At 41.5% G+C, this 24,521-nt stretch overlaps 1 protein-coding gene, 1 non-coding gene and 1 pseudogene across 2 annotated transcripts; 1 reads left to right on the forward strand and 2 right to left on the reverse strand.

Annotated features, from left to right (window-relative positions):
* The first annotated feature begins 485 nt into the window (after positions 1-485).
* LOC132500084 (high mobility group protein B3-like) lies at positions 486-1,307 on the forward strand. Its single transcript, XM_060114952.1, has one exon. The coding sequence runs from the start codon at positions 570-572 to the stop codon at positions 1,161-1,163; it is 594 nt and encodes a 197-aa protein (XP_059970935.1). The 5' UTR covers positions 486-569; the 3' UTR covers positions 1,164-1,307.
* A 14,583-nt stretch (positions 1,308-15,890) lies between these two features.
* Positions 15,891-15,997, reverse strand: LOC132500445 (U6 spliceosomal RNA). The gene has a single exon (XR_009534037.1). It is a non-coding gene; the product is annotated as a U6 spliceosomal RNA (small nuclear RNA).
* An 8,264-nt stretch (positions 15,998-24,261) lies between these two features.
* LOC132500257 (V-type proton ATPase subunit e 1-like) lies at positions 24,262-24,521 on the reverse strand (annotated as a pseudogene).

Here is a 24,521-nt window from a genome sequence, read left to right on the forward strand (position 1 = left end):
ACAATGAGTTATCACCTCACACCTGTCAGAATAGCCATCATCAAAAAGTCTACAAATAATAAATGCTGGACAGGGTGTGGAGAAAAGGGAGCCCTCTTATACTGGGAATGTACATTGGTACAGTCACTATAGAAAACAATATGGAGGTTCCTTAAAAAAATAAAATTAGAGCTACCATATGATCCAGCAATACACTCCTGGGTATGTATCCAGGAAGAACAAAAACGCTAATTCAAAAAGATACATGTGGGCTTCCCTGGTAGCGCAGTGGTTGAGAGTCCGCCTGCCGATGCAGGGGATGCGGGTTCGTGCCATGGTCCTGGAAGGTCCCACGTGCCGCAGAGCGGCTTGGCCTGTGGGCCATGGCCGCGCTGAGCCTGCGCGTCCGGAGCCTGTGCTCCACAACGGGAGAGGCCACAGCGGTGAGAGGCCCGCGTACCGCAAAAAAAAACAAAACCCAAAAAACAAAAACAAGGCAGCTCTCGTGGAGGCAGCTAGCGCGAGGCTGTGGAGAGCTGAGCCGCGTGTCCTGCCCTGTGCTGCCCAGACTAGCGAACAATACAGTCAAGATGGGTAAAGGTGATCCCAAGAAACCAAAGGGCAAGATGTCTGCTTATGCCTTCTTTGTGCAGACGTGCAGAGAGGAACATAAGAAGAAAAACCCCGAGGTCCCTGTCAATTTTGCAGAATTTTCCAAGAAATGCTCTGAGAGGTGGAAGACAATGTCTGGGAAAGAGAAGTCTAAATTTCACGAAATGGCAAAGGCAGATAAAGTGCGCTATGATCAGGAAATGAAGGATTACGGACCAGCTAAGGGAGGCAAGAAGAAGAAGGACCCGAATGCTCCCAAGAGGCCACCGTCTGGATTTTTCCTGTTCTGTCCTGAATTCCGCCCCAAGATAAAATCTACAAACCCTGGCATCTCTATGGGGGATGTGGCAAAGAAGCTGGGCGAGATGTGGAATAATCTGAGTGACAGCGAGAAGCAGCCATACATCAACAAGGCAGCAAAGCTGAAGGAGAAATACGAGAAGGATGTCGCAGAGTATAAGTCTAAAGGGAAGTTTGATGGCGTCAAGGGTCCTGCTAAAGTTGCCCGGAAAAAGGTGGAAGAGGAAGAAGACGAGGACGAAGAAGAGGAGGAGGAGGAGGAGGATGAATAAAGGAAACCTGTTGATGTGTCTCCTTGTGAATACCTTAGAGTAGGGAGGCACCGTGATTGACACACGTCTCACACGGGACGTGTCTGCTGCCCTTGTTAGGTTTAATTACCCAGTTGGATCATGATCATATCGTAGTCTCTCAAAGTGCTCTAGCAATTGTCAGTGGTTTACATGAAGTGGCCATGGGTGTCTGGAGCACCTGGAAACTGTATTAAAGTTGTACATATTTCCAAACATTTTTAAAATGAAAAGGCTCTCGTGTTCTCCTCACTCTGTGCACTTTGCTGTTGGTGTGACAAAGCATTTAAAGATGTTTCTGGCATTTTCTTTTTTTTTTTAATTTGTGAGGTGGTGTGTTAACTCTATGGTCATTGGCTAGGAATCCCGAGTTCTCAGCTATGTGTATCTATAGTTTGTAAAAAGAACAAAGCAACCGAGACACACTCTTGACGCTCTTTGCTTGGTGTGGAGGCTGTAGGGAGCAATGCCTTCCGGAGGGGACATAGCTCAGGGCGTGCACTGTGGGGCTGGACCTGTGGACACTGCAGTGGGCATCCATTTAGCTTCAGGTTGTCTTGTTTCTGTATATAGAGACATAGCATCCCGCTGCCATTCTTAGCTGTGGAAAAGCGGCGGGGGGGGGGGGGGTCAGCTGGCATGAGAAGTGTTTTGGATCCTTTTTAGTTGAAGTGTGGTAGTTTTAAACTGTTTGTTTTTTAAACAAACTATAGAACTCTTCATTGTCAGCAAAGCCAAGAGCCACTGTATTGATAAAAGTTCAAGAACCTTCTGTACTAAACACGATCTGCAATGTTCTGTGATTTTTTTGTATGTTTAAAAGTTGAAATGTTTTTGAAGTTAAATAAACAGTATTATGTTTGTAAAACAAAAACAAAAACAAAAACAAAAAGATACATGCTCCCTGATGTTCACAGCAGCACTATTTAGAATAGCCAAGACATGGAAGCAACCCAAGTGCTTATCAAGAGACAACAGGCCTAATAAGATGTGGTATTTATATACAATGGAATATTACTCAGCCATAAAAAGAATGGAATATTGCCATTTGCAGCAACATGGATGGACCTAGAGATTATCATACTAAGTGAAGTCAGACAGAGAAAGACAAATATTATATGATATCACTTATATGTAGAATCTAACAAGTGATAGAAATGAATCTATATACAAAACAGAAACAGACTCACAGACATAGAAAACAAACTTATGGTTGCCAAAGGGTGAGGGAGGGACAAATTAGGGGCATGGCGTTGACAGATAAAAACTACTACATGTAAAATAGATAAGCAACAAGAATTTACTGTATAGCACAGGGAATTATATTCAGTATCTTGTAATAACCCATAATGAAACATAATCTGAAAAAAAAATAACTGAATCACTATGCTACACATCTGAAACCAATACAATATTGTAAATCAACTATACATCAATAAAAAAAGAAAGTCTTATTTTCCCATACCAAAACATCATTTTTAATAGCTGCAGCGTATTTTACTATGTAGAAAACACCATAATTTAACCAGTCCCCTGTGAACATTTAGCCTTTAAGTTGCTTCATCTTTTGCCTCTATTATAAGTAACACTGTATTGAAAATTTTTGCATATAGACATTTTCACATTTCTATGGTTATTTCCTTATTTTAATGATATTTTAATATCCTTATGTTTATGAGGGTAATGTGTGTTTATAAAACTTAGAAATAATAAAAAAAATTTTTTTTTTTTTTTGCCGTACGCGGGCCTCTCACTGTTGTGGCCCCTCCCATTGCGGAGCACAGGCTCCGGACGCACAGGCTCAGCGGCCATGGCTCACGGGCCCAGCGGCTCCACGGCACGTGGGATCCTCCCGGATCACGGGCACGTGCCTCGGGGCACGAACCCGCATCCCATGCATTGGCAGGCAGACTCTCAACCACTGTGCCACCAGGGAAGCCCTAAAAACGTTTTTTTCTGAGGCAGCTGTGACCAATAGATGGTTGATTAACTGCAAAAGTTGGTAAAGCAAGGAATCGGAAAAAAAAAGAGGAATTTTATGAAAGATTCAGATGACTCTAATGCTACTTAAACTGTTCCAGAATAAAGAAAGAGAAATAAAGTATCCCAATTATTTAAATGAAGCTAACACTGCTAAAAATATACAGTTATTGTATAAGAAAACTATAGAGCCGTCTCACTTATGAATATCAATACAGCAATCCAACATAAATATTAGCAAACAGATTTCAGTAGCACATTAAAAGAATAATAACATTAACAATTAGGAATTCCAGGAATGCAAGGACCATTCAATATTTGGGAATCTATTATTATGATAGGAGAAAATTAATATTATCTTTCCAACAGGTACTAAGAAGGCATTTGATAAAATTCAATATCCATTCTTGGTAAAGATGCAGTAAACTAGCAATAGGTGGATACTTTCTTAAAATGGTTAAATATATCTATCTCAGTCTAAGAGCCAACATTGAGCTTAATGGAGAAACAATACACATTTCCATTAAAATCGGAAACAAGGCAAGGATGTCTAGTAACACTGCACTTATTTAACATTATTCTGCAGGTCTAACTAATTCAATTAGATAAGAGGGAAACTAGAGGTATATATATATTTTTTAATATAACAATCACTATCTGCAGATGAGGTAATGCTATACCTAGAAAGGCTGAGTCACATGAAAAATGATGTCAAATAATATGGGAAGTAATTTGGCTTGGTAAAAAACAAAAACAAAAAACCCAACAGAATGAAACAGTCTTTTGGGACTTTCCTGGTGATACAGTAGTTAAGAATCCGCCTGCCAATGCAGGGGACAAGGATTCGATCCCTAGTCCGGGAAGATCCCACATGCCACGGAGCAACTAAGCCCATGTGCCACAACTACTGAGACTGCTAGCCACAACTACTGAAGCCTGAGTGCCTAGGGCCCATGCTCCACGACAAAGAGAAGCTACCACAATGAGAAATGAGAAGCCCTGCACTGCAAAGAAGAGTAGTCCCCGCTCGCCACAACTAGAGAAAGCCCATGCACAGCAACAAAGACCCAAACAGCCGAAAATAAATAAGTAAATAAATTTATTTTTAAAAAACAGTCTTTTAAATAAAAAACAATAATCAATTACAGGATGTAACAGAAGACCTTACTTGCATTGTAACTGAAAAAATAAGCTGAAAAGAAATACAGAAGTTCTAATTAAAGAAAAACTTAAAACACCACTGAGGGATACAAAAGAGAATGTGGACAAATGGAAAGGCATATTCTGCTTTTGAGTAAAAAGACTCAACATCAGAGTCATGTAAACTCTCCTTACTTGGGCTTCCCTGGTGGTGCAGTGGTTAAGAATCCACCTGCCAATGCAGGGGACACGGGTTTGAGCCCTGGTCCGGGAAGATCCCACATGCTGCAGAGCAACTAAGCCCGTGCGCCACAACTACTAAGCCTGAGCTTCAGAGCCCGCGAACCACAACTACTGAGCCCGTGTGCCACAACTACTGAAGCCCGCACTCCCAGAGCCCATGCTCCACAACAAGAGAAGCCACCGCAATGAGAAGCCCATGCACCACAACAAAGAGTAGCCCCCACTCGCCACAACTAGAGAAAGCCCGCGTGTATGAACGAAGACCCAACGCAGCCAAAAATAAATAAATTTATTTTTAAAAAGACAAAAAAACAAAAGCAAAAGGTCTAAAAAACAAACAAAAACCTTTCCTTATTTTAAGGCAATCTCAGTAAAAATACTGTAAGGAACTTTTTTGAGACCAATTAAGATACCTCTCAAGTTAATATGAAAAATAAATGGGCAAGAAGAGCCAGGATAATTATAAAAAATAAGAGGGGAAAACCAACCCAGTTATTAAAACATTTAAAGTCAAAACAATTTACACAGTGCAGTGTTGGCATATGATAAGCAGCTCAGTGGAACAGAGTATAAAGTCCTGGACTCGACCCCAAAACTTATATATAACATAGTATATGACATTTACTATTGTTCTGGTATATGATAAAGGTACATTTCAAATAAGAGGAGGAAAAATAAATTTATCAGTCAATGGCACTGGGACAAATTGGGTAACTCTCTAGAAATAAACTAAGTTGGACCCATACTTCATACCTTACACCAAATAAATTTCAGGTGGGTCAAAGACAACTATAAAAGAGTATGGAGATATTTTCATCTTGGAGTAGGAGAATTTTCTGAGTATGATATGAAAGCTGGAAGGCTTGAAAAAAAGTTTGATAAATTGGAAAATGAAAAAGTTCAGTATGAAAAATATTACCATAAGGAAAGTCAAAATACAAATAAACTGGGGGGAATTTGCAATTCTTATCATGCATAAGTTTCATTTTCCTGTTATAATAAAGAGCTCCTACAAAACAATAAGAAAAATACCTACAACTAAAACAGGATGTGAACAGGAGAGGGGGAAGATGGCGGAAGAGTAAGATGCGGAGATCACCTTCCTCCCCACAGATACATCAGAAATACATTTACACGTGGAACAACTCCTACAGAAAACCCACTGAATGCTGGCAGAAGACTTCAGACCTCCCAAAAGGCAAGAAACTCCCCACGTATCTGGGTAGGGCAAAAGAAAAAAGAATAAACAAAGAAAAAAGAATAGGGACGGGACCTGCACCAATGGGAGGGAGCTGTGAAGGAGGAAAGGTTTCCACACACTAGGAAGCCCCTTCGCGGGCGGAGACTGCGGGTGGTGGAGTGGGGGAGCTTCAGAGCCGCGGAGGAGAGTGCAGCAATAGGGGTGCACGGGGCAAAGCAGGGAGATTCCCGCACAGAGGATCGGTGCCGACCGGCACTCACCAGCCCGAGAGGCTTGTCTGCCCGCCCCCAGGGCTGAGAGCTGAGGCTCGGGCTTCGCAGGGAGAGGACTGGCGGGGTGAACACAGCCTGAAGGGGTTAGTGCACCACGGCTAGCTGGGAGGGATTCTGGGAAAAAGTCTGGACCTGCCGAAGAGGCAAGAGACTTTTTCTTCCCTCTTTGTTTCCTGGTGCGCGAGGAGAGGGGATTAAGAGCGCTGCTTAAAGGAGCTCCAGAGACGGGTGCGAGCCGCGGCTATCAGCGCAGACCCCAGAGACAGGCATGAGACGCTAAGGCTGCTGCCGCCACCAAGAGGCCTGTGTGCGAGCACAGGTCACTATCCACACCTCCCCTCCCGGGAGCCTGTGCAGCCCGCCACTGCCAGGGTCCCGTGATCCAGGGACAACTTCCCTGGGAGAACGCACGGCGCGCCTCAGGCTGGTGCATCGTCACGCTGGCCTCTGCCGCTACAGGCTCGCCCTGCACTCCGTGCCCCTCCCTCCCCGCAGCCTGAGAGAGCCAGAGCCCCCGAATCAGCTGCTCCTTTAACCCCGTCCTGTCTCAACGAGAAACAGACGCCCTCTGGCGACCTATATGCAGAGGCGGGGCCAAATCCAAAGCTGAACCCTGGGAGCTGTGCAAACAAAGAAGAGAAAGGGAAATCTCTCCCAGCAGACTCAGGAGCAGTGGATTAAATCTCCACAGTCAACTTGATGTACCCTGCATCGGTGGAATACCTGAATAGAAAACGAATCATCCCAAATTGAGGAGGTGGATTTTGAGAGCAAGATATATTATTTTTTCCCCTTTTCCTCTTTTTATGAGTGTGTATGTGTATGCTTCTGTGTGAGATTTTTGTCTGTATAGCTTTGCTTTCACCATTTGTCCTAGCGTTCTGTCCGTCCGTTTTTTGTTTGTTTTTACTTAAAGTTTTTTTTTCTTAATAATTATTTTTATTTTTTTATTTAAATAACTTTATTTTATCTTATTTTATTTTATTTTATTTTATCCTCTTTCCTTCTTTCTTTCTTTCTACTTTTTCTCCCTTTTATTCTGAGCCGTGTGGATGAAAGGCTCTTGGGGCTGCAGCCAGGAGTCAGTGCTGTGCCTCTGAGGTAGGAGAGTCAACTTCAGGACACTGGTCCACAAGAGACCTCCCAGCTCCATGTAATATCAAACAGCGAAAATCTTCCAGAGATTTCCATCTCAACACCAAGACCCAGCTTCACTCAATGACCAGCAAGTGACACTGTTGGACACCTATGCCAAACAACTAGCAAGACAGGAACACAGCCCCACCCATTAGCAGAGAGGCTGCCTAAAATCATAATAAGGCCACAGACACCCCAAAACACACCACCAGACGTGGACCTGCCCACTAGAAAGACAAGATTCAGCCTCATCCACCAGAACACAGGCACTAGTCCCCTCCACCAGGAAGCCTACACAACCCACTGAACCAACTTTAGCTACTAGGGACAGACACCAAAAACAACAGGAACTACGAACCTGCAGCCTGCAAAAAGGAGACCGAAACACAGGAAGATAAGCAAAATGAGAAGACAGAAAAACAAACAGCAGATGAAGGAGCAAGATAAAAACCCACCAGACCAAACAAATGAAGAGGAAATAGGCAGTCTACCTGAAAAAGAATTCAGAATAATGATAGTAAAGATGATCCAAAATCTTGGAAATAGAATAGAGAAAATGCAAGAAACATTTAACAAGGACCCAGAAGAACTAAAGAGGAAACAAGCAATGATGAACAACAAAATAAATGAAATTAAAAATACTCTAGAAGGGACCAATAGCAGAATAACTGAGGCAGAAGAACGGATAAGTGACCTGGAAGATAAAATAGTGGAAGTAACTACTGCAGAGCAGAAGAAAGAAAAAAGAATGAAAAGAACTGAGGACAGTCTCAGAGACCTCTGGGACAACATTAAACACACCAACATTTGAATTATAGGGGTCCCAGAAGAAGAAGAGAAAAAGAAAGAGACTGAGAAAATATTTGCAGAGATTATACTTGAAAACTTCCCTAATATGGGAAAGGAAATAGTTAATCAAGTCCAGGAAGCACAGAGAGTCCCATACAGGATAAATCCAAGGAGAAACACACCAAGACACATATTAATCAAACTGTCAAAAATTAAATACAAAGAAAAAATATTAAAAGCAGCAAGGGAAAAACAACAAATAACACACAAGGGAATCCCCATCAGGTTAACAGCTGATCTTTCAGCAGAAACTCTGCAAGCCAGAAGGGAGTGGCAGGACATATTTAAAGTGATGAAGGAGAAAAACCTACAACCAAGATTACTCTACCCAGCAAGGATCTCATTCATATTTGATGGAGAAATTAAAACCTTTACAGACAAGCAAAAGCTGAGAGAGTTCAGCACCACCAAACCAGCTTTACAACAAATACTAAAGGAACTTCTCTAGGCAAGAAACACAAGAGAAGGAAAAGACCTACAGTAACAAACCTAAAACAATTAACAAAATGGGAATAGGAACATACATATCGATAATTACCTTAAATGTAAATGGATTAAATGCTCCCACCAAAAGACACAGACTGGCTGAATAGATACAAAAACAAGACCCATATATATGCTGTCTACAAGAGACCCACTTAAGACCTAGGGACACATACAGACAGAAAGTGAGGGGATGGAAAAAGATATTCCATGCAAATGGAAATCAAAAGAAAGCTGGAGTAGCAATTCTCATATCAGAAAAAATAGACTTTAAAATAAAGAATGCTACAAGAGACAAGGAAGGACACTACATAATGATCAAGGGATCGATCCAAGAAGAAGATATAACAATTGTAAATATTTATGCACCCAACACAGGAGCACCTCAATACATAAGGCAAATACTAACAGCCATAAAAGGGGAAATCGACAGTAACACATTCATAGTAGGAGACTTTAACACACCACTTTCACCTATGGACACATCATCCAAAATGAAAATAAATAAGGAAACACAAACTTTAAATGATACATTAAACAAGAGGGACTTAATTGATATTTATAGGACATTCCATCCAAAAACAACAGAATACACATTTTTCTCAAGTGCTCATGGAACATTCTCCAGGATAGATCATATCTTGGGTCACAAATCAAGCCTTGGTAAATTTAAGAAAATTGAAATCGTATCAAGTATCTTTTCTGACCACAATGCTATGAGACTAGATATCAATTACAGGAAAAGAGCTGTAAAAACTACAAACACATGGAGGCTAATCAATACACTACTTAATAACGAAGTGATCACTGAAGAAATCAAAGAGGAAATTAAAAAATACCTAGATACAAATGACAATGGAGACACGATGACCCAAAACCTATGGGATGCAGCAAAAGCAGTTCTAAGAGGGACGTTTATAGCAGTACAATCCCACCTTAAGAAACAGGAAACATCTCGAGTAAACAACCTGATCTTGCACCTAAAGCAATTAGAGAAAGAAGACAAAACCCCCCCAAAGTTAGCAGAAGGAAAGAAATCATAAAAATCAGATAAGAAATCAATGAAAAAGAAATGAAGGAAACGATAGCAAAGATCAATAAAACCAAAAGCTGGTTCTTTGAGAAGATAAACAAAATTGATAAACCTTTAGCCAGACTCATCAAGAAAAAAAGGGAGAAGACTCAAATCAATAGAATTAGAAATGAAAAAGGAGAAGTAACAACTGACACTGCAGAAATACAAAAGATCATGAGAGATTACTACAAGCAACTCTATGCCAATAAAATGGACAACCTGGAAGAAATGGACAAATTCTTAGAAATGCACAACCTGCCAAGACTGAATCAGGAAGAAATAGAAAATATGAACAGACCAATCACAAGCACTGAAATTGAAACTGTGATAAAAAATCTTCCAACAAACAAAAGCCCAGGACCAGATGGCTTCACAGGTGAATTCTATCAAGCATTTAGAGAAGAGCTAACACCCATCCTTCTCAAACTCTTCCAAAATATAGCAGAGGGAGGAACACTCCCAAACTCATTCTACGAGGCCACCATCACCTTGATACCAAAACCAGACAAGGATGTCACAAAGAAAGAAAACTACAGGCCAATATCACTGATGAACATAGATGCAAAAATCCTCAACAAAATACTAGCAAACAGAATCCAACAGCACACTAAAAGGATCATACACCAGATCAAGTGGGGTTTATTCCAAGAATGCAAGGATTCTTCAATATATGCAAATCAATCAATGTGATACACCATATTAACAAGTTGAAGGAGAAAAACCATATGATCATCTCAATAGATGCAGAGAAAGCTTTCGACAAAATTCAACACCCATTTATGATAAAAACCCTGCAGAAAGTAGGCATAGAGGGAACTTTCCTCCACATAATAAAGGCCATATATGACAAACCCACAGCCAACATTGTCCTCAATGTTGAAAAACTGAAACCATTTCCACTAAGATCAGGAACAAGACAAGGTAACTCACTCTCACCACTCTTATTCAACATAGTTTTGGAAGTTTTAGCCACAGCAATCAGAGAAGAAAAGGAAATAAAAGGAATCCAAATCGGAAAAGAAGAAGAAAAGCTGTCACTGTTTGCAGATGACATGATACTATACATAGGGAATCCTAAAGTTGCTACCAGAAAACTACTAGAGCTAATCAATGAATTTAGTAAAGTAGCAGGATACAAAATTAATGCACAGAAATCTCTGGCATTCCTATATACTAATGATGAAAAATCTGAAAGTGTAATCAAGAAAACACTCCCATTTACCATTGCAACAAAAAGAATAAAATATCTAGGAATAAACCTACCTAAGGAGACAAAAGACCTGTATGCAGAAAATTATAAGACACGGATGAAAGAAATTAAAGATGATACAAATAGATGGAGAGATGTACCATGTTCTTGGATTGGAAGAATCAACATTGTGAAAATGACTCTACTACCCAAAGCAATCTACAGATTCAATGCAATCCCTGTCAAACTACCACTGGCATTTTTCACAGAACTAGAACAAAACATTTCACAATTTGTATGGAAACACAAAAGACCCTGAATAGCCAAAGCAATCTTGAGAACGAAAACTGGAGCTGGAGGAATCAGGCTCCCTGACTTCAGACTATACTACAAAGCTACAGTAATCAAGACAGTATGGTACTGGCACAAAAACAGAAATATAGATCAATGGAACAGGATAGAAAGCCCAGAGATAAGCCCACGCACATATGATCACCTTTCTTTGATAAAGGAGGCAAGAATATACAGCAGAGAAAAGACAGCCTCTTCAGTAAGTGGTGGTGGGAAAACTGGACAGGTACATGTAAAAGCATGAGATTAGAACACTCCCTAACACCATACACAAAAATAAGCTCAAAATGGATTAAAGATCTAAATGTAAGGCCAGGAACTATCAAACTCTTAGAGGAAAACATAGGCAGAACCCTCTATGACATAAATCACAGCAAGATCCTTTTTGTCCCACCTCCTAGAGAAATGGAAATAAAAACAAAAATAAACAAATGGGACCTAATGAAACTTAAAAGCTTTTGCACAGCAAAGGAAACTATAAGCAAGACCAAAAGACAACCCTCAGAATGGGAGAAAATATTTGCAAATGGAGGAACTGACAAAGGATTAATCTCCAAAATTTATAAGCAGCTCATGCAGCTCAATAACAAAAAACCAAACAACCCAATCCAAAAATGGGCAGAAGACCTAAATAGACATTTCTCCAAAGAAGATATACAGATTGCCAACAAACACATGAAAGAATTCGCTCAACATCATTAATCATTAGAGAAATGCAAATCAAAACTACAATGAGATATCATCTCACACCGGTCAGAATGGCCATCATCAAAAAATCTAGAAACAATAAATGCTGGAGAGGGTGTGGAGAAAAGGGAATACTCTTGTACTGCTGGTGGGAATGTAAATTGATACAGCCACTATGGAAAACAGTATGGAGATTCCTTAAAAAACTACAAATAGAACTACCATACGACCCAGCAATCCCACTACTGGGCATATACCCTGAGAAAACCATAATTCAAAAAGAGTCATGTACCAAAATGTTCATTGCAGCTCTATTTACAATAGCCAGGAGATGGAAGCAACCTAAGTGTCCATCATCGGATGAATGGATAAAGAAGATGTGGCACATATATACAATGGAATATTACTCAGCCATAAAAAGAAACGAAATTGAGCTATTTGTAGTGAGGTGGATGGACCTAGAGTCTGTTATACAGAGTGAAGTAAGTCAGAAAGAGAAAAACAAATACCATATGCTAACACATATATATGTAATCTAAGGGGAAAAAAATGTCATGAAGAACCTAGGGGTAAGATGGGAATAAAGACACAGACCTACTAGAGAATGGACTTGAGGATATGGGGAGGGGGAAGGGTAAGCTGTGACAAAGTGAGAGAGTGTCATGGACATACATACACTACCAAACGTAAAATAGATAGCTAGTGGGAAGCAGCAGCATAGCACAGGGAGATCAGCTCAGTGGTTTGTGACCACCTAGAGGGGTGGGATAGGGAGGGTGGGAGGGAGGGAGACGCAAGAGGGAAGAGATACGGGGACATATGTATATGTATAACTGATTCACTTTGTTATAAAGCAGAAACTAACACACCATTGTAAAGCAATTATACTCCAATAAAGATGTTTAAAAAAATAAATAAATAAATAAATAAATAAATAAAGGATGTGAACTGTTGAAGGAAAACACAGAAGGCTCTTAAATATATGGAAAGATACTCAATCTCACACATAATAAGAAAATGCAAAAAAAGAAGAAAAACTATAAAGAACATTTTATATGTCAATTTGGCAAATCTCATAAGTTTGTTAACATACTATGCAAGTGCAAGTGAGGGAAAAATAAACATTATTACACATACTGAATGGAGTGTAAATTGGCACAATGACCCTGAAGGGCAATTTGGCAATATCTATCAAGATTATAGATATGAATATACTTCCACCCAGCAATCATTTCTAGAAAATTAGCCAACAAATAGCTCTCATATGTGCAAATGGTATATGTGCAAAGTTATTCACTGTAGTATACTTTGTAATTACAAAAGACTGGAAACAATCTAAATGTTCAGCAACAAAAGTTTGGTTAAATGAACTACTGTATATTCATACAATGGAAAAAAATGTCATGCAACTATTGAAAAAAGAGATGCAGTGACTTGGATTATTCTTCACGATAGAGTACGGCAAGGTGCAGAACCATTTGTGTGAAAAAAGTAAGGAAACTAATAGAAATATATTTATTTTGCTTGTTTATGCATAAAATATTTGAGTGGATCCCCAGTATCTAGGTCAGTCTGCAACTAGACTAGATGCCATAGACTAGACAGCTTAAAGAACAGAAATGAATTTTCTTACTGTTCTGGAGGCTGGAAGTCTGGGATCAGGGTGTTAGCGTGCTCAGGTCCTGGCGCGGACTCTCTTCCTGGCTGAAGATGGCTCTCTTCTCCCTGTGTGCGCACATGGTGGAGAGGGAGTAAGCTCTCTGGTATCTCTTCTTATAAGGGCACTAATCTAATCCCATTATGGGGGCTCTACTCTTATGACCTCATCAAAACCTAACTACCTCCCAAGGGCTCCATCTCAAGATACCATCCCATTGGGGTGGGGGGACTTAAGGCTTCAACATGAATTTGGGAGGGGGGGATACAATTCAGTCCATAGCACTAAGTAACTGATAATAGCAGCTGTCTCTTGGCCCAAGGAGGGAAACAGGAGCTAGGGGATAGGACAGTAAAAGTGATTTTTCACTGTTTGCTCTTTATACCTCTGTAATTCCCCAACACCATCTGGATGTCCAACAATTTGATTCAATTCTGATACTGTCTACCTGGAGTTAGTGTCAGATCCCACAAGTTAAAGGGCTCAGTCCCACAAGGCTGCCCCCACTTCAGACGCCAATCACAACTCCTGGGCCACCAGTAATTCTGAGCAACCAGCTATAAATTGGGGGTTCCCACGACCCCTTCCTCAGGTACGATAATTTGCTAAAATGGCTCACAGAACTCAGGAAAACATTTACTGGTTAAGTATAAAAGAGGCAAATGAACAGCCAAATGAAGAGGCACATAGGCGAGGTCCAGAAGGGTCCTGAGTGCAAATGCATCTGTCCCTGTGGAGTTGGGGTGCTTCATCCTTCCAGCATGTGGACGTGTTCACCAACCTGGAAGCTCTCCAAACCCTGTTTAGGGATGTTTATGGAGACTTCATTGCAAGGGTATGATTGATCAAATCACTGGCCATTGGTGATTGAACTCCATCTCTATCCCCTCTCCTCACCCCTCCCCAGTGGTTGGGGGGTGGGACTGAAAGTTCCAACCCTCTAATCAAGGCTTGGTCTTTTTGGAGACCACTCCTGATCCTGAAGCTATCTAGAGGTCCACCAAGAATCACCTCATTAGCACAAACTCAGACATGGTTGAAAGGGGCTTGTTATGAATAACAAAAGACACTCTGTCACTCAGAAAATTCCAAGGGTTTTAGGAGTTCTGTATCAAGAAGGGCATGGAGGGGGACACAAAGACCAAATATATATTTCCTATAATATCACAATACCTTTTCTTTAAAAATTTTTTTGAGGGCCTCCCTGGTGGCGCAGTGGTTGAGAGTCCGCCTGCCGATGCAGGGGACACGGGTTCATGCCCCGATCCCGGAGGATCCCACATGCCGCGGAGCGGCTGGGCCCGCGAGCCATGGCCGCGGAGCCTGTGTGTCCGGAGCCTGTGCTCCGCAACGGGAGAGGCCACAGCAGTGAGAGGCCCGCGTACAGCAAAAAAAAAAAAAAAAAAAAAAAAATTTTTTTGATGTGGACCATTTTTAAAGTCTGTTGAATTTGTTACAATATTGCTTCTTCTTCTTTTTTTTTTTTTTTTACCAGAATATTCTCACACTTTATTTATTTCAAGGCACTTTCCACCAGAAAGTGTAAAGAGAAGAAATAAACTACCCTGATAAAACATTACATTTAAACAAACATAACAGTGAGATCCAAATGAGACAAAGCAGAAAAACTGACATACTTAATGTTCATTATCTTGAAATGGTTTAAAGTAGTTTGCTTGCTGAAAAAACAGAGACTGCAAAAAGGAGAAAACAGAGAAGTCTGCCAAGATGCCCCCTTGAAGATTTTCAGCCCATGGGGAAGGAACTAAATCCCTTAAACAATAAAGAACCGAAGAGTAACATCTGAATTCTCCACATCTCGCCAGCACCCAGCTCACATGGGTTTTAGAACTGGCTGATCAAGTCACTCACTGATTGAATTGGTGAATAAAACAGCAACACTTCTCATAAGCATTTAACAACATTTCATGCACGTGACAAACCCCAATAGTTTATGGATGATTCTTGCCCATTACTATACATCTTAAACCCTCTATTTTGAAAAATATGTCAAATTGATTATATATTAATTATTGCACATAAACGATCTTATATACACTAATAATAAAGGATTAGGAATATGCTGAATTACCTGGTGCTTTTAAAAAAATGTACGGTTTTATCTCTACTTCCCTAATATTTTCCTTCCAGCTTCTGCTGTATTTAACTCTTAATTTCCTGAAGATTAAAACCCCCTTCCTCCTTAACTTATTTTTATCCTCAAACCTCAAAGGAAATGATTGTACAGAAAGGTCACACCTGAGGCTGATGATTGAGACAGCATTGAAATTCATCACTTCTAGGGGGTAAGGAAAGGACCCCCGCCCCAATCCTCACAAGGTCCAAAGGGCAGCACAAAGGGCCAGTCTAGGCCCTGAATGGTCCACAAGGACCACAGCAGTTTTGCCTTTGCACCTGTTACTGAATTACATCTGGGGAAAGAAAAAAAATATGGAACGTTTCATGAATTTGCGTGTCATCCTTGTGCAGGGGCCATGCTGATCTTCTCTGTATTGTTCCAATTTTGGTATATGTGCTGCTGAAGCGAGCACTGCTTCTGTTTTTTATGTTTTGGGTTTTTTTGGCCGTGAGGCATGTGGACTCTTAGCTCCCTGACCAGGGATCGAACCTGCACCCCCTGCATTGGAAGGCAAAGTCTTAACCACTGGACCGCCAGGGAAGTCCCCCACAATACCTTTTGAATTTTGACCTATGTACAAACACACACACTAAATAGTATTAAAATACTGGAGTGGGGGAGTGCTCAAAAAGCCTGAGTTAACCAAGTTCACATAACTTGCTAGGGTGAGACCTGGGCCTCAGATTTCCTTACTTCTATTTAAAGATTCTTTACAATGTGTCATGATTATTTTTTCATCTCTTTGAAGATGTTTACTGCTTTTGTGACTTCAGGGGTCTGAGATTTCTAGCTTTCATATTTTAAAAAGGCGAGTCCTCCCGACTTTGGGGCATGGGACACTTGTGGGAGATCAACATTAATGTAGTTTTTCTCCAATCAGTGTAAGACGTAGTATCCAGAGAGACAGTTATTTATATCATGCAAATTGGTAAAGACTTGGAAACCATCCCATCCAAAATACCTCTCTACTAGTCTGTTCAAAGACCTGAAAGAAATCCTACTACTGTAAACCTCTTAAGAGAAATGCAAATATTTCTAAGAGAGGTACTCTCACACTCTGAACAACCATTATTAACCCCTGAAAAAACGAATTTATTAGGTTCCTACATCCAGGTCAGATTCCAAGAGCAAGCTCCTAGAGGAATGGGACTAAGGATAGTAAATTTCGGTAAAAAACAAAGTTTTAAGGCTCGGTTTTATCATCTGTAAAATGAGTGGGCTGGACCAGTGTCTCTTCAGATTTTCTTCCTAAATACCTGCTGTGCTAAATACCTTATTTTGTTTGTTCCATGGAAAAACTGAGATGTGTGAAAAGGGGAGAGGAGATTGTTTTTCTTACTTGTCAGATGAGGAAACTGAGGCTCGAAAGAGTTGGGTCTCTTGTCTAAGATGATCAGCCAAGGAGCCTGTTTGACACGATCACTTAATTCCAGGTTCAGTGACCTTTCCACTGCACCACATTCGTTTCTTCATCTTTTGAGCCCCTACTACAGTGTACAGTGCTGGGATACAAAATTGAAAAGATGAGGCTCCTGCCCTCTTGGGGTCTGGCAGCCATTGGAGAAGATAAGTACCTAGCCACATTGTCAGCTCCATGCTGGAGAGAGAGATAGATGGGAGGATGGAGAGTTGGGAGTGGGGATCAGCAAAAGCTTTACAGGAGAGGCACATCGTTGCAGTTGAACTAGGAAGGATGAGCAGGTGTTTGGTATAAAGAAAGGGAGGGCCAGTGCTCTCAGGAGAAAAGACTTCACCTTAAAGTGGGATGCAAGGTGCAGTGAGTTGTCTGCAGCAGATTGTCAGGGAGAAACTTTGGGGCAGAGGGGCCTTTCAACCTCTTTTGGATAACGTCATTTGTCATTCCCTTGTTCAGATCTGTGCCAGATTGCTGGGGTCATAGGCTCCTTCTAACTGGCTCCTCTGCCATCCCTAAGTGGTCCTTTATTTAAGGGGTTATATTATGAAAGAAGATGAAAAGTGACAGACAAATAACCGACCATGCCATAACTTCTTCAGTTGTTTTATACTTTGTTTTACTTCCCAGATTATGGAGTAGGGGATTGGAATCCTTCTTGAAGTTTTCACAAGACTCAGTAACACACCCAGGTTACAAGTGAAAGACAAAGACAAAATTTTCATCATTGATTAAAAGAAGAAATCCATCAAGGCTACTGCCTGGGCCAGCTGGAGTCATGGGTGAGGGCTCCTGGAACAGGGACAGGTTGCTACCAGATGGCTTTGAGACACCGCGTTGTGCAAGCCTCCCCTTAACATCCCAGAAACGCACTTCAGAAGTAGAACTAGGAAGTCTCTCTCTTCCCTTCCTCACGTTTGCTCCTCAACTTTTGACCACTTGGGTCAATATCACTCTGACATACATCTGTCTCTGACATGTCAGTGGTTCTCATTTAGCTCACTTACAGACCTGTAAACACAGACAGACAGACAGACACACACACACATACAGACCTCTTGTACCTCTCTCCTGAAGTGGGTGAAATCCATCTTCTGCTACACTCTTTACATTTCTAACACAGATACAATACTCAGGGCTCCTAGCCAAAACTCTAATTCATTTCATGTTCTTAAAAGAGACATAAGTTATTCCAAATCTTTTGCCCGTTTTACAAATTCCCTCTTGTTTGCTTGTTTTCTTTTACGGTAAGGGGGGAACACTGCATTCACCTGAGTCTTTCTGAACACATTGCATTTGTTTATAAATCAATCCTTTTAAAGCTGCTCCAGGTAGATCCCTTGGTGGGTGTGCAAGTGAAATGCACCAGAGGAAGACTGTGCTGTCTAGGATAAGAGAAAATTGCATAGTTCCCGAAAGAGAGGGGGAGGGAGGGTGAAGATGAAAAGAGGAAGGAGGAAAGAGAGGAGCCCGAGTGGCCAGGCCACCATCTTCCCAGTCAGCCAGGTTTGTAACCTCAGGGACTCCTCACCTCCTCACATTTATGTGCCCTCCCCAGGCAGCCAGTTGCCAAAGCCTGCCATTCTTCCTTCTCTGCCTTTTAAGTGGGAATCCCCTTCATTCTGTCCCTACTATCACATCTTTAACCGGGATCCTGAACACTGAGCTCGGAATATATCAGCCTCCCAGCGGACCAATTTATCAGCTTCCCGGCTGACCTTCCTACCACCAACTTCTCTACCCTCTGTCACACCCCCCATTATCAGACCAATCTTCCTAAAACATATTTTGTTCACCACATTGGACAAAGCCTTGGCGGCTCCCCACAGACCTTTAACTAAAGCTCGCTAGTTTTAGCCTAAAATTCAAGGCCCCGTGCTGGTCCTAACTTATCCTTTTTGGCCTATCTTCATAGCATTAGCTATTAGTAAACACTTACCAAGGGCCAGGCACGCTGTTAAAAGCTTCTAAATGTTGTTTGTCTAGTTGGAATCTCTTTCCAGGAAAGGTGTTTGTCCGCCCGTTTGTGAGATCCTGCCGGGAGGCCATTGACGAGAGCTGAGCATGTGACACAGACCAGCCAATCAGAGCATTCTTCCACCCCAAGCCGCAGGCCAGCCAATCAGAGCATTCTACTCTCCCCCATCTCCAAGCCCAGCTGTAGGGAATTTGACTTGCAGGTACCGGAGAGAGTGGGTTTCTCTCTTCTTCTGGGGTTGAAATCTACACAGAAAAGTAGAGAAGAGCAGAGAGAAGAGATGGAGAATGAGAGAGAGGGGGAAACCTGATGACATTGTCCCTCTCGATCCCACCACGCAGGCAGCTAGTTCTTTGTCCGGCCTTTTACCATAATGAGTCAAAAAGCCCGTTCCTTACTTAAGCTTGTTTGAGTTAGGTTTGCTGTTATTTGCAACTGAAACGATGACTAGAGCACTTTACAGGACTTAGCTCATTAGACCCTTACCATGGCCCGGTGAAGTAGGACTGTCACTTTCAATCATTTTGATGAGGTAGTGACACCAGAGAGCTGTGACTTTCCCGGGGTCTCGCAGCTTTTAATGCGGAGATATTTACGATCAGGAGACCGACTATAGAGCTCTTACGGTGTGTTCTAAGGCCCTTCAGGAAGACATGCCCAGTATTTCCTGTGTGCCAGGCAGGAGGCTGAGTGCAACACACGCCTGCTCCCATCCCATCTGCTGATGTGCTGCTGCATACTATGGCCTCACACAGGTCCTGAGTTTTTATATCTGGATCTTTACTCAGGCTATTTTCTCCACCTGAGCATGCTCCCTACCCCACCTCTGCCTGGCAATATATAGTTATCCTTCAAATCTGAAATCAAATGTCAAATCCTTCTGGAGGCCTTTCCTCAAAGGCCCCACCCAGAAGAAATTACTTCCTCCTTTGAGTTTTAAAGACTTTGACTTGAACACAGGGCCAAATGGGTGTCTTCCAGGGCTTACTGCACAGTAATTTGTGGGCATTTCTTATGGAGGTTGAGGGGACTGGTGGTTTGAAGTCACCAGATTTCTGCTCCAGTCATTTCAACGGTAACTCTGCAAAACCCACACGTTTTGTAACAAGCAGTGCCAGTGTTGTGGTCATGAGTGGTAGCTTTAGAGTGTACAGGGCTGGGTTGGAACCTGGCTCTGTAACTCTCAAGCTTGGGCAACCTTAAACAGATTGCTTGTTCTCTGGGTGTTTCATTTTTCTTATCTGAGTACAGAGATGAGAACAGCATTGATTTAGAGAGCTGTGAGAAGTAAATGAGATAACCAACGTTAAGGTCTTAGCACAGTATCTGGCATATAGCATATATCTCTATCTATCTATCTCTATATCTAAAGTTTTTAGGTAAGGGATCATATCTTCTACTCATGCTGCCTCCTCATACAGAGCAGACACAAGTAAAACACGTATTTATTAAGTGAAGGACCAGTCTTACAAATATCCACTCCCTTAAACCTTCTCCCAGGCTTCCACAGCAAATGACCAATTATAGCTGCTTGAGGAAATGAAAGAGAGTTGGAAGCAGCAGGATAGAGGTGGGGGGGAAGGAAGAGGGAAGATGGGGGTCAGGAAATAAAAGCCCTTTTCAAGGAAGAGTATTGGGACTTCCCTGGTTGTCCAGTGGTTAAGACTCACCTTCCAATGCAGAGGGTGTGGGTTTGATCCCTGGTCAGGGAGCTAAGATCCCACGTGCCTTGTGGCCGAAAAAGCAAAACATAAGACAGAAGCAATGTTGTAACAAATTCAATAAAGACTTTAAAAATGGTCCACATCAAAAAAAAAATCTTAAAAAAAGTATCATAAGAGCAGCGAAGGTAATCAAAAACCAGAATTATTTTTGTTCCTTAGACCACCCCTTCCTTCATCCCTTATTTGTCTTCTCTCAGTGCACATCAGGTGAGATAGCCAATGACATAGGCTCCATTATCTTTTGGAATTGTGCAGCATTACCAGTTCAATCCTCCTCCTATAAGTGGGCATGAGGCAGTCGTGATGCAGTGGTGGCAGAAGCTGCACCTGCAGTTGCAGCAGCTTGCTGACTTCTGGGCTGCAACTATGGTGGTGTGACCTTGAAACAAATATTCAAGCTGTGGCCCCTGACTCCTCCTCCAGCCCTTCCAACAATATTGAAAGCATATAATCCCTTTTATTGTATCCCTCTCTTCTTAAAATACCTAGAGAGGTTTCTGTTTCCAGCACTAACTTCTGCTTAATACATACAATATATTTAAAACAGCATATTAAAATTAGTTTTAAAGAGTTAGTCAATTTAAAGTTTATTTTAAAATATATTTTAAAAATTATGATATATAGATATGGAAATTATCATGAAGATGATCACCAATGGCTGGACCTAAAATTGAGGAGACACTGATCTCTTTTAACACTCATAACCAAGTTGGCACTATTATTACCTACAAGAGAAGACTTTGAGAGGTTAAATGACTTGCCCAGGATCACACAGGTACTAAGTGATTGTTCTGACTCCACCTTTTTTAAACTGGAGAAAGGACTTGGAACTTCATTCAATTGTCATCAAGGATCAGACATCAAGCAGCACCTGAGCTGTGTCCTGAAGAAATAATTGATTTAGCCAGTAAGTTGGGGAGGTGGAGGGGATTTCTAGGCTGAACGAACAGCATGAGCAAAGGGATGGTGGTGTGAATGAACATCCCTCATCACAGGATCCAATGGAACCTTACAATTCTGGAGAAGAGGGACATGACTGGAAGTGATGCTTGAGAGGTAAGCAGGGATCCACTCCTGGAAGGCCTTGGAGGCCATGCTGAGGAGATGAAACAATTCTGAAAGCCAGGGGGCCATGGAAGGATTTTACTGATGGCATGGTCTATTTACATGGGAATTTTACAGAGGTCATTCTGGTAATCTGAGGTGTGATGGGTGGAGTTGTCCAGTAGAGAGCTGGGATAAGGGGCTAGAGCTATGGGAGAGCAATGGGCTGGGGGAGTCTGTAGGTAGGTGATGAGAACAGAAACCATCTATCTTTGCATGGTTGATGGTCCACATTGAACAAGACAGTCCACATTGGGATGAGGGCTGGGATCTGGAGGCTGTGGGACCACAGAACATCAGAGTATTTTCTCACATGCCAGGGACCCTAAGTCACCCAATCTACCAACTACTCTTAGATTTAGAAGGATGCACGAACACTGTTTTCTCTTAGGCTCCTTCCTTTATCCCCTCCCTATCTGCCCATGTCCCTTCCACCCACTGGCAGAAATACATCTGCACTGTATTTGTGCTAAAATGACCTCATTGTATTTCTAAGATGGAAAGTGTGCTGTTAGTGGGCTCCTCTTTAGGAGAACCCAAGACTTGTCTGAGTGGTGGGTAGTGTTTGAACCAGGCCCTTTTGGTTTTCTTCCATTCATTTGTGGAGAAACTGGTGCTCTTAGGAAACTGCTTAAATTTTGTTTCATATTCCCTATGTTTGGATTATGTCCACTCAGTCATTCAACACATACTTACTGTATTCAGTCATTCAACACACCTGCTATATGTCAAAGTTCCTGCCCTCATGGAGATTATATTCTATAGTAGTGATAATATATATATATATGATATAGTAGTCATATATATATATATATATATATATATATATATATATATATATATATTAGGTTGAAGAAAAATAAAACAAGGTGGCATGGTTAGGGGCTAGAGAGTGATGAAGACTGATACTTGAGGAGGAGCAGAGAAATCTTCTCAGAAGAGGCAACATTTGAACAGTGACCTGACTGAAGTAAGGAAGCGGCCATATGGTTCTTGGGGAAAGAGGTCTCAGGTAGAGGAAATTGAACTCAGAAACAGAGACTAGATTTGTGGTTACCAGGGGCAGGAGGTGGGGGTAGGGGTAGGGAAAATGGGTGAAGCTGGTCAAAGGGTAAAATTACCAGTTATAAGATGAATAAATTATGGGGATCTAATGTACAGCATGATGAATACAGTTAAAAATACTGTATTGTATACTTGAAAGTTGCTAAGAGAGTAGATCTTAAAAGTTGTCACCAAAAAACTATGTGAGGTGATGGATGTGTTTCCTAACCTTACTACAGTAATAATTCTGCCATTTATACATATATCAAGTCATCACATTGTACACCTTAAAATTACACAACGTTATATGTCAATTATATCTCAGTAAAGCAGGGAAAATAAAAGTTACAGGAAAGTTTCCAGACTGTGGCAGGCGGGGTGTGATTTTTTTTTTCTTTTTCTTTTTTTTTTTTTTGCTGTTGTTTTTTGTTTTTGGTTTTGGCCGTGCTTTGCGGCTTGTGGGATTTTAGTTCCCCAACCAGGAATCAAACCCAGGCCTTTGGCAGTGAGAGCGTGGAGTCCTAACCACTGGACCACCAGGGAATTCCCTGTTTGGTTTTATTGTTGTGGCTGTTTTATTTGGGACATAATCTTAAATTGAAAAATAAACAGAAAGTCAAAGTGGAAAAAAGAAGAAGTTTTGAGGTAGAGGGAATAGCAAGTGTAAAGTGCAGGGACCGGGGTGTGTTTGCTGTGTTAGAGGAATGAGCTAGGAGGCCAGCGTGGCTGGAGTGAAGAGTGTTTGAGAAAGAGAGGTAGGAGATGAGTCAGAGAAGCAGCCAGGGTCATGGAAGGACTTTGATTTTATTCTAAGTGTGTAGGAAGCTGCTGAGCAAGGGAGTGTCATGATCTGAATTTTATATATATATATATATATTTTTTCCCATAGAAAGCAGAAAAATTATTTATTCCAAAAGATGGCAGAAATAAGAAATTCATCCTGAAAATATACTTTGGTATAATTCTGGTGAGACAGATTTTCCCTCTGAACATGTTCTCCTACTGACTGCCCCACTGCAGTCTTACTGTGTATAACAGTTTCCAAACACTTCCCTCATTCTCATGTTGTGAGCAGGCAGGAGCCACCTTCAAATCCACAGGATCCAAGGAGGTAGTAACATTATTTCTCAGAAGAATGGCACTTTCTACTTAGGAAGCGTACATAAGCATTTTGTGGAAGCAGCACAGTGTAGATTAAATAGGCACATCCTTCATCAAAATGTAAAGAAGGAGACAGGAAAAAATACTTCATTCTAGAATAAGATATTCAAATGTGGTGTGAATGTTTAAGGGAGCTGACGGCCAAGGTGGGCAAGTCAGGGAAGGTGGTCTGGGTATGGAGGTGCTTTTGCATCTAGAGGAGTTCTCTTCGTGACCTCAATGACTGAGCCCTGGTGAGCAGGTCTTCTTCCTCAAGGCCAATGATGTTTGAGGTACCTACCAGATGGTTTCATTTTTCAACTGTGGTCCAAAGAGAGGGTTAAGTTAGGCCAGAACTGCAATCAGCCAAAAGAGATAGCAGCAAACTGAACAGGTCACCAACATGGTGATGATAATGATGATAACTCCCCAGTTGGGACCCTTAGGGATGAACCCAGGGCACCAAGAAGCCAAGGAAGCCCTAGAACACACTCATCACGATGAGAGGCACTGTGAAGCCAGTATACACCAT

Source organism: Mesoplodon densirostris, chromosome 12, assembly GCF_025265405.1.
Source record: "Mesoplodon densirostris isolate mMesDen1 chromosome 12, mMesDen1 primary haplotype, whole genome shotgun sequence".
NCBI lineage: Eukaryota > Metazoa > Chordata > Mammalia > Artiodactyla > Ziphiidae > Mesoplodon > Mesoplodon densirostris.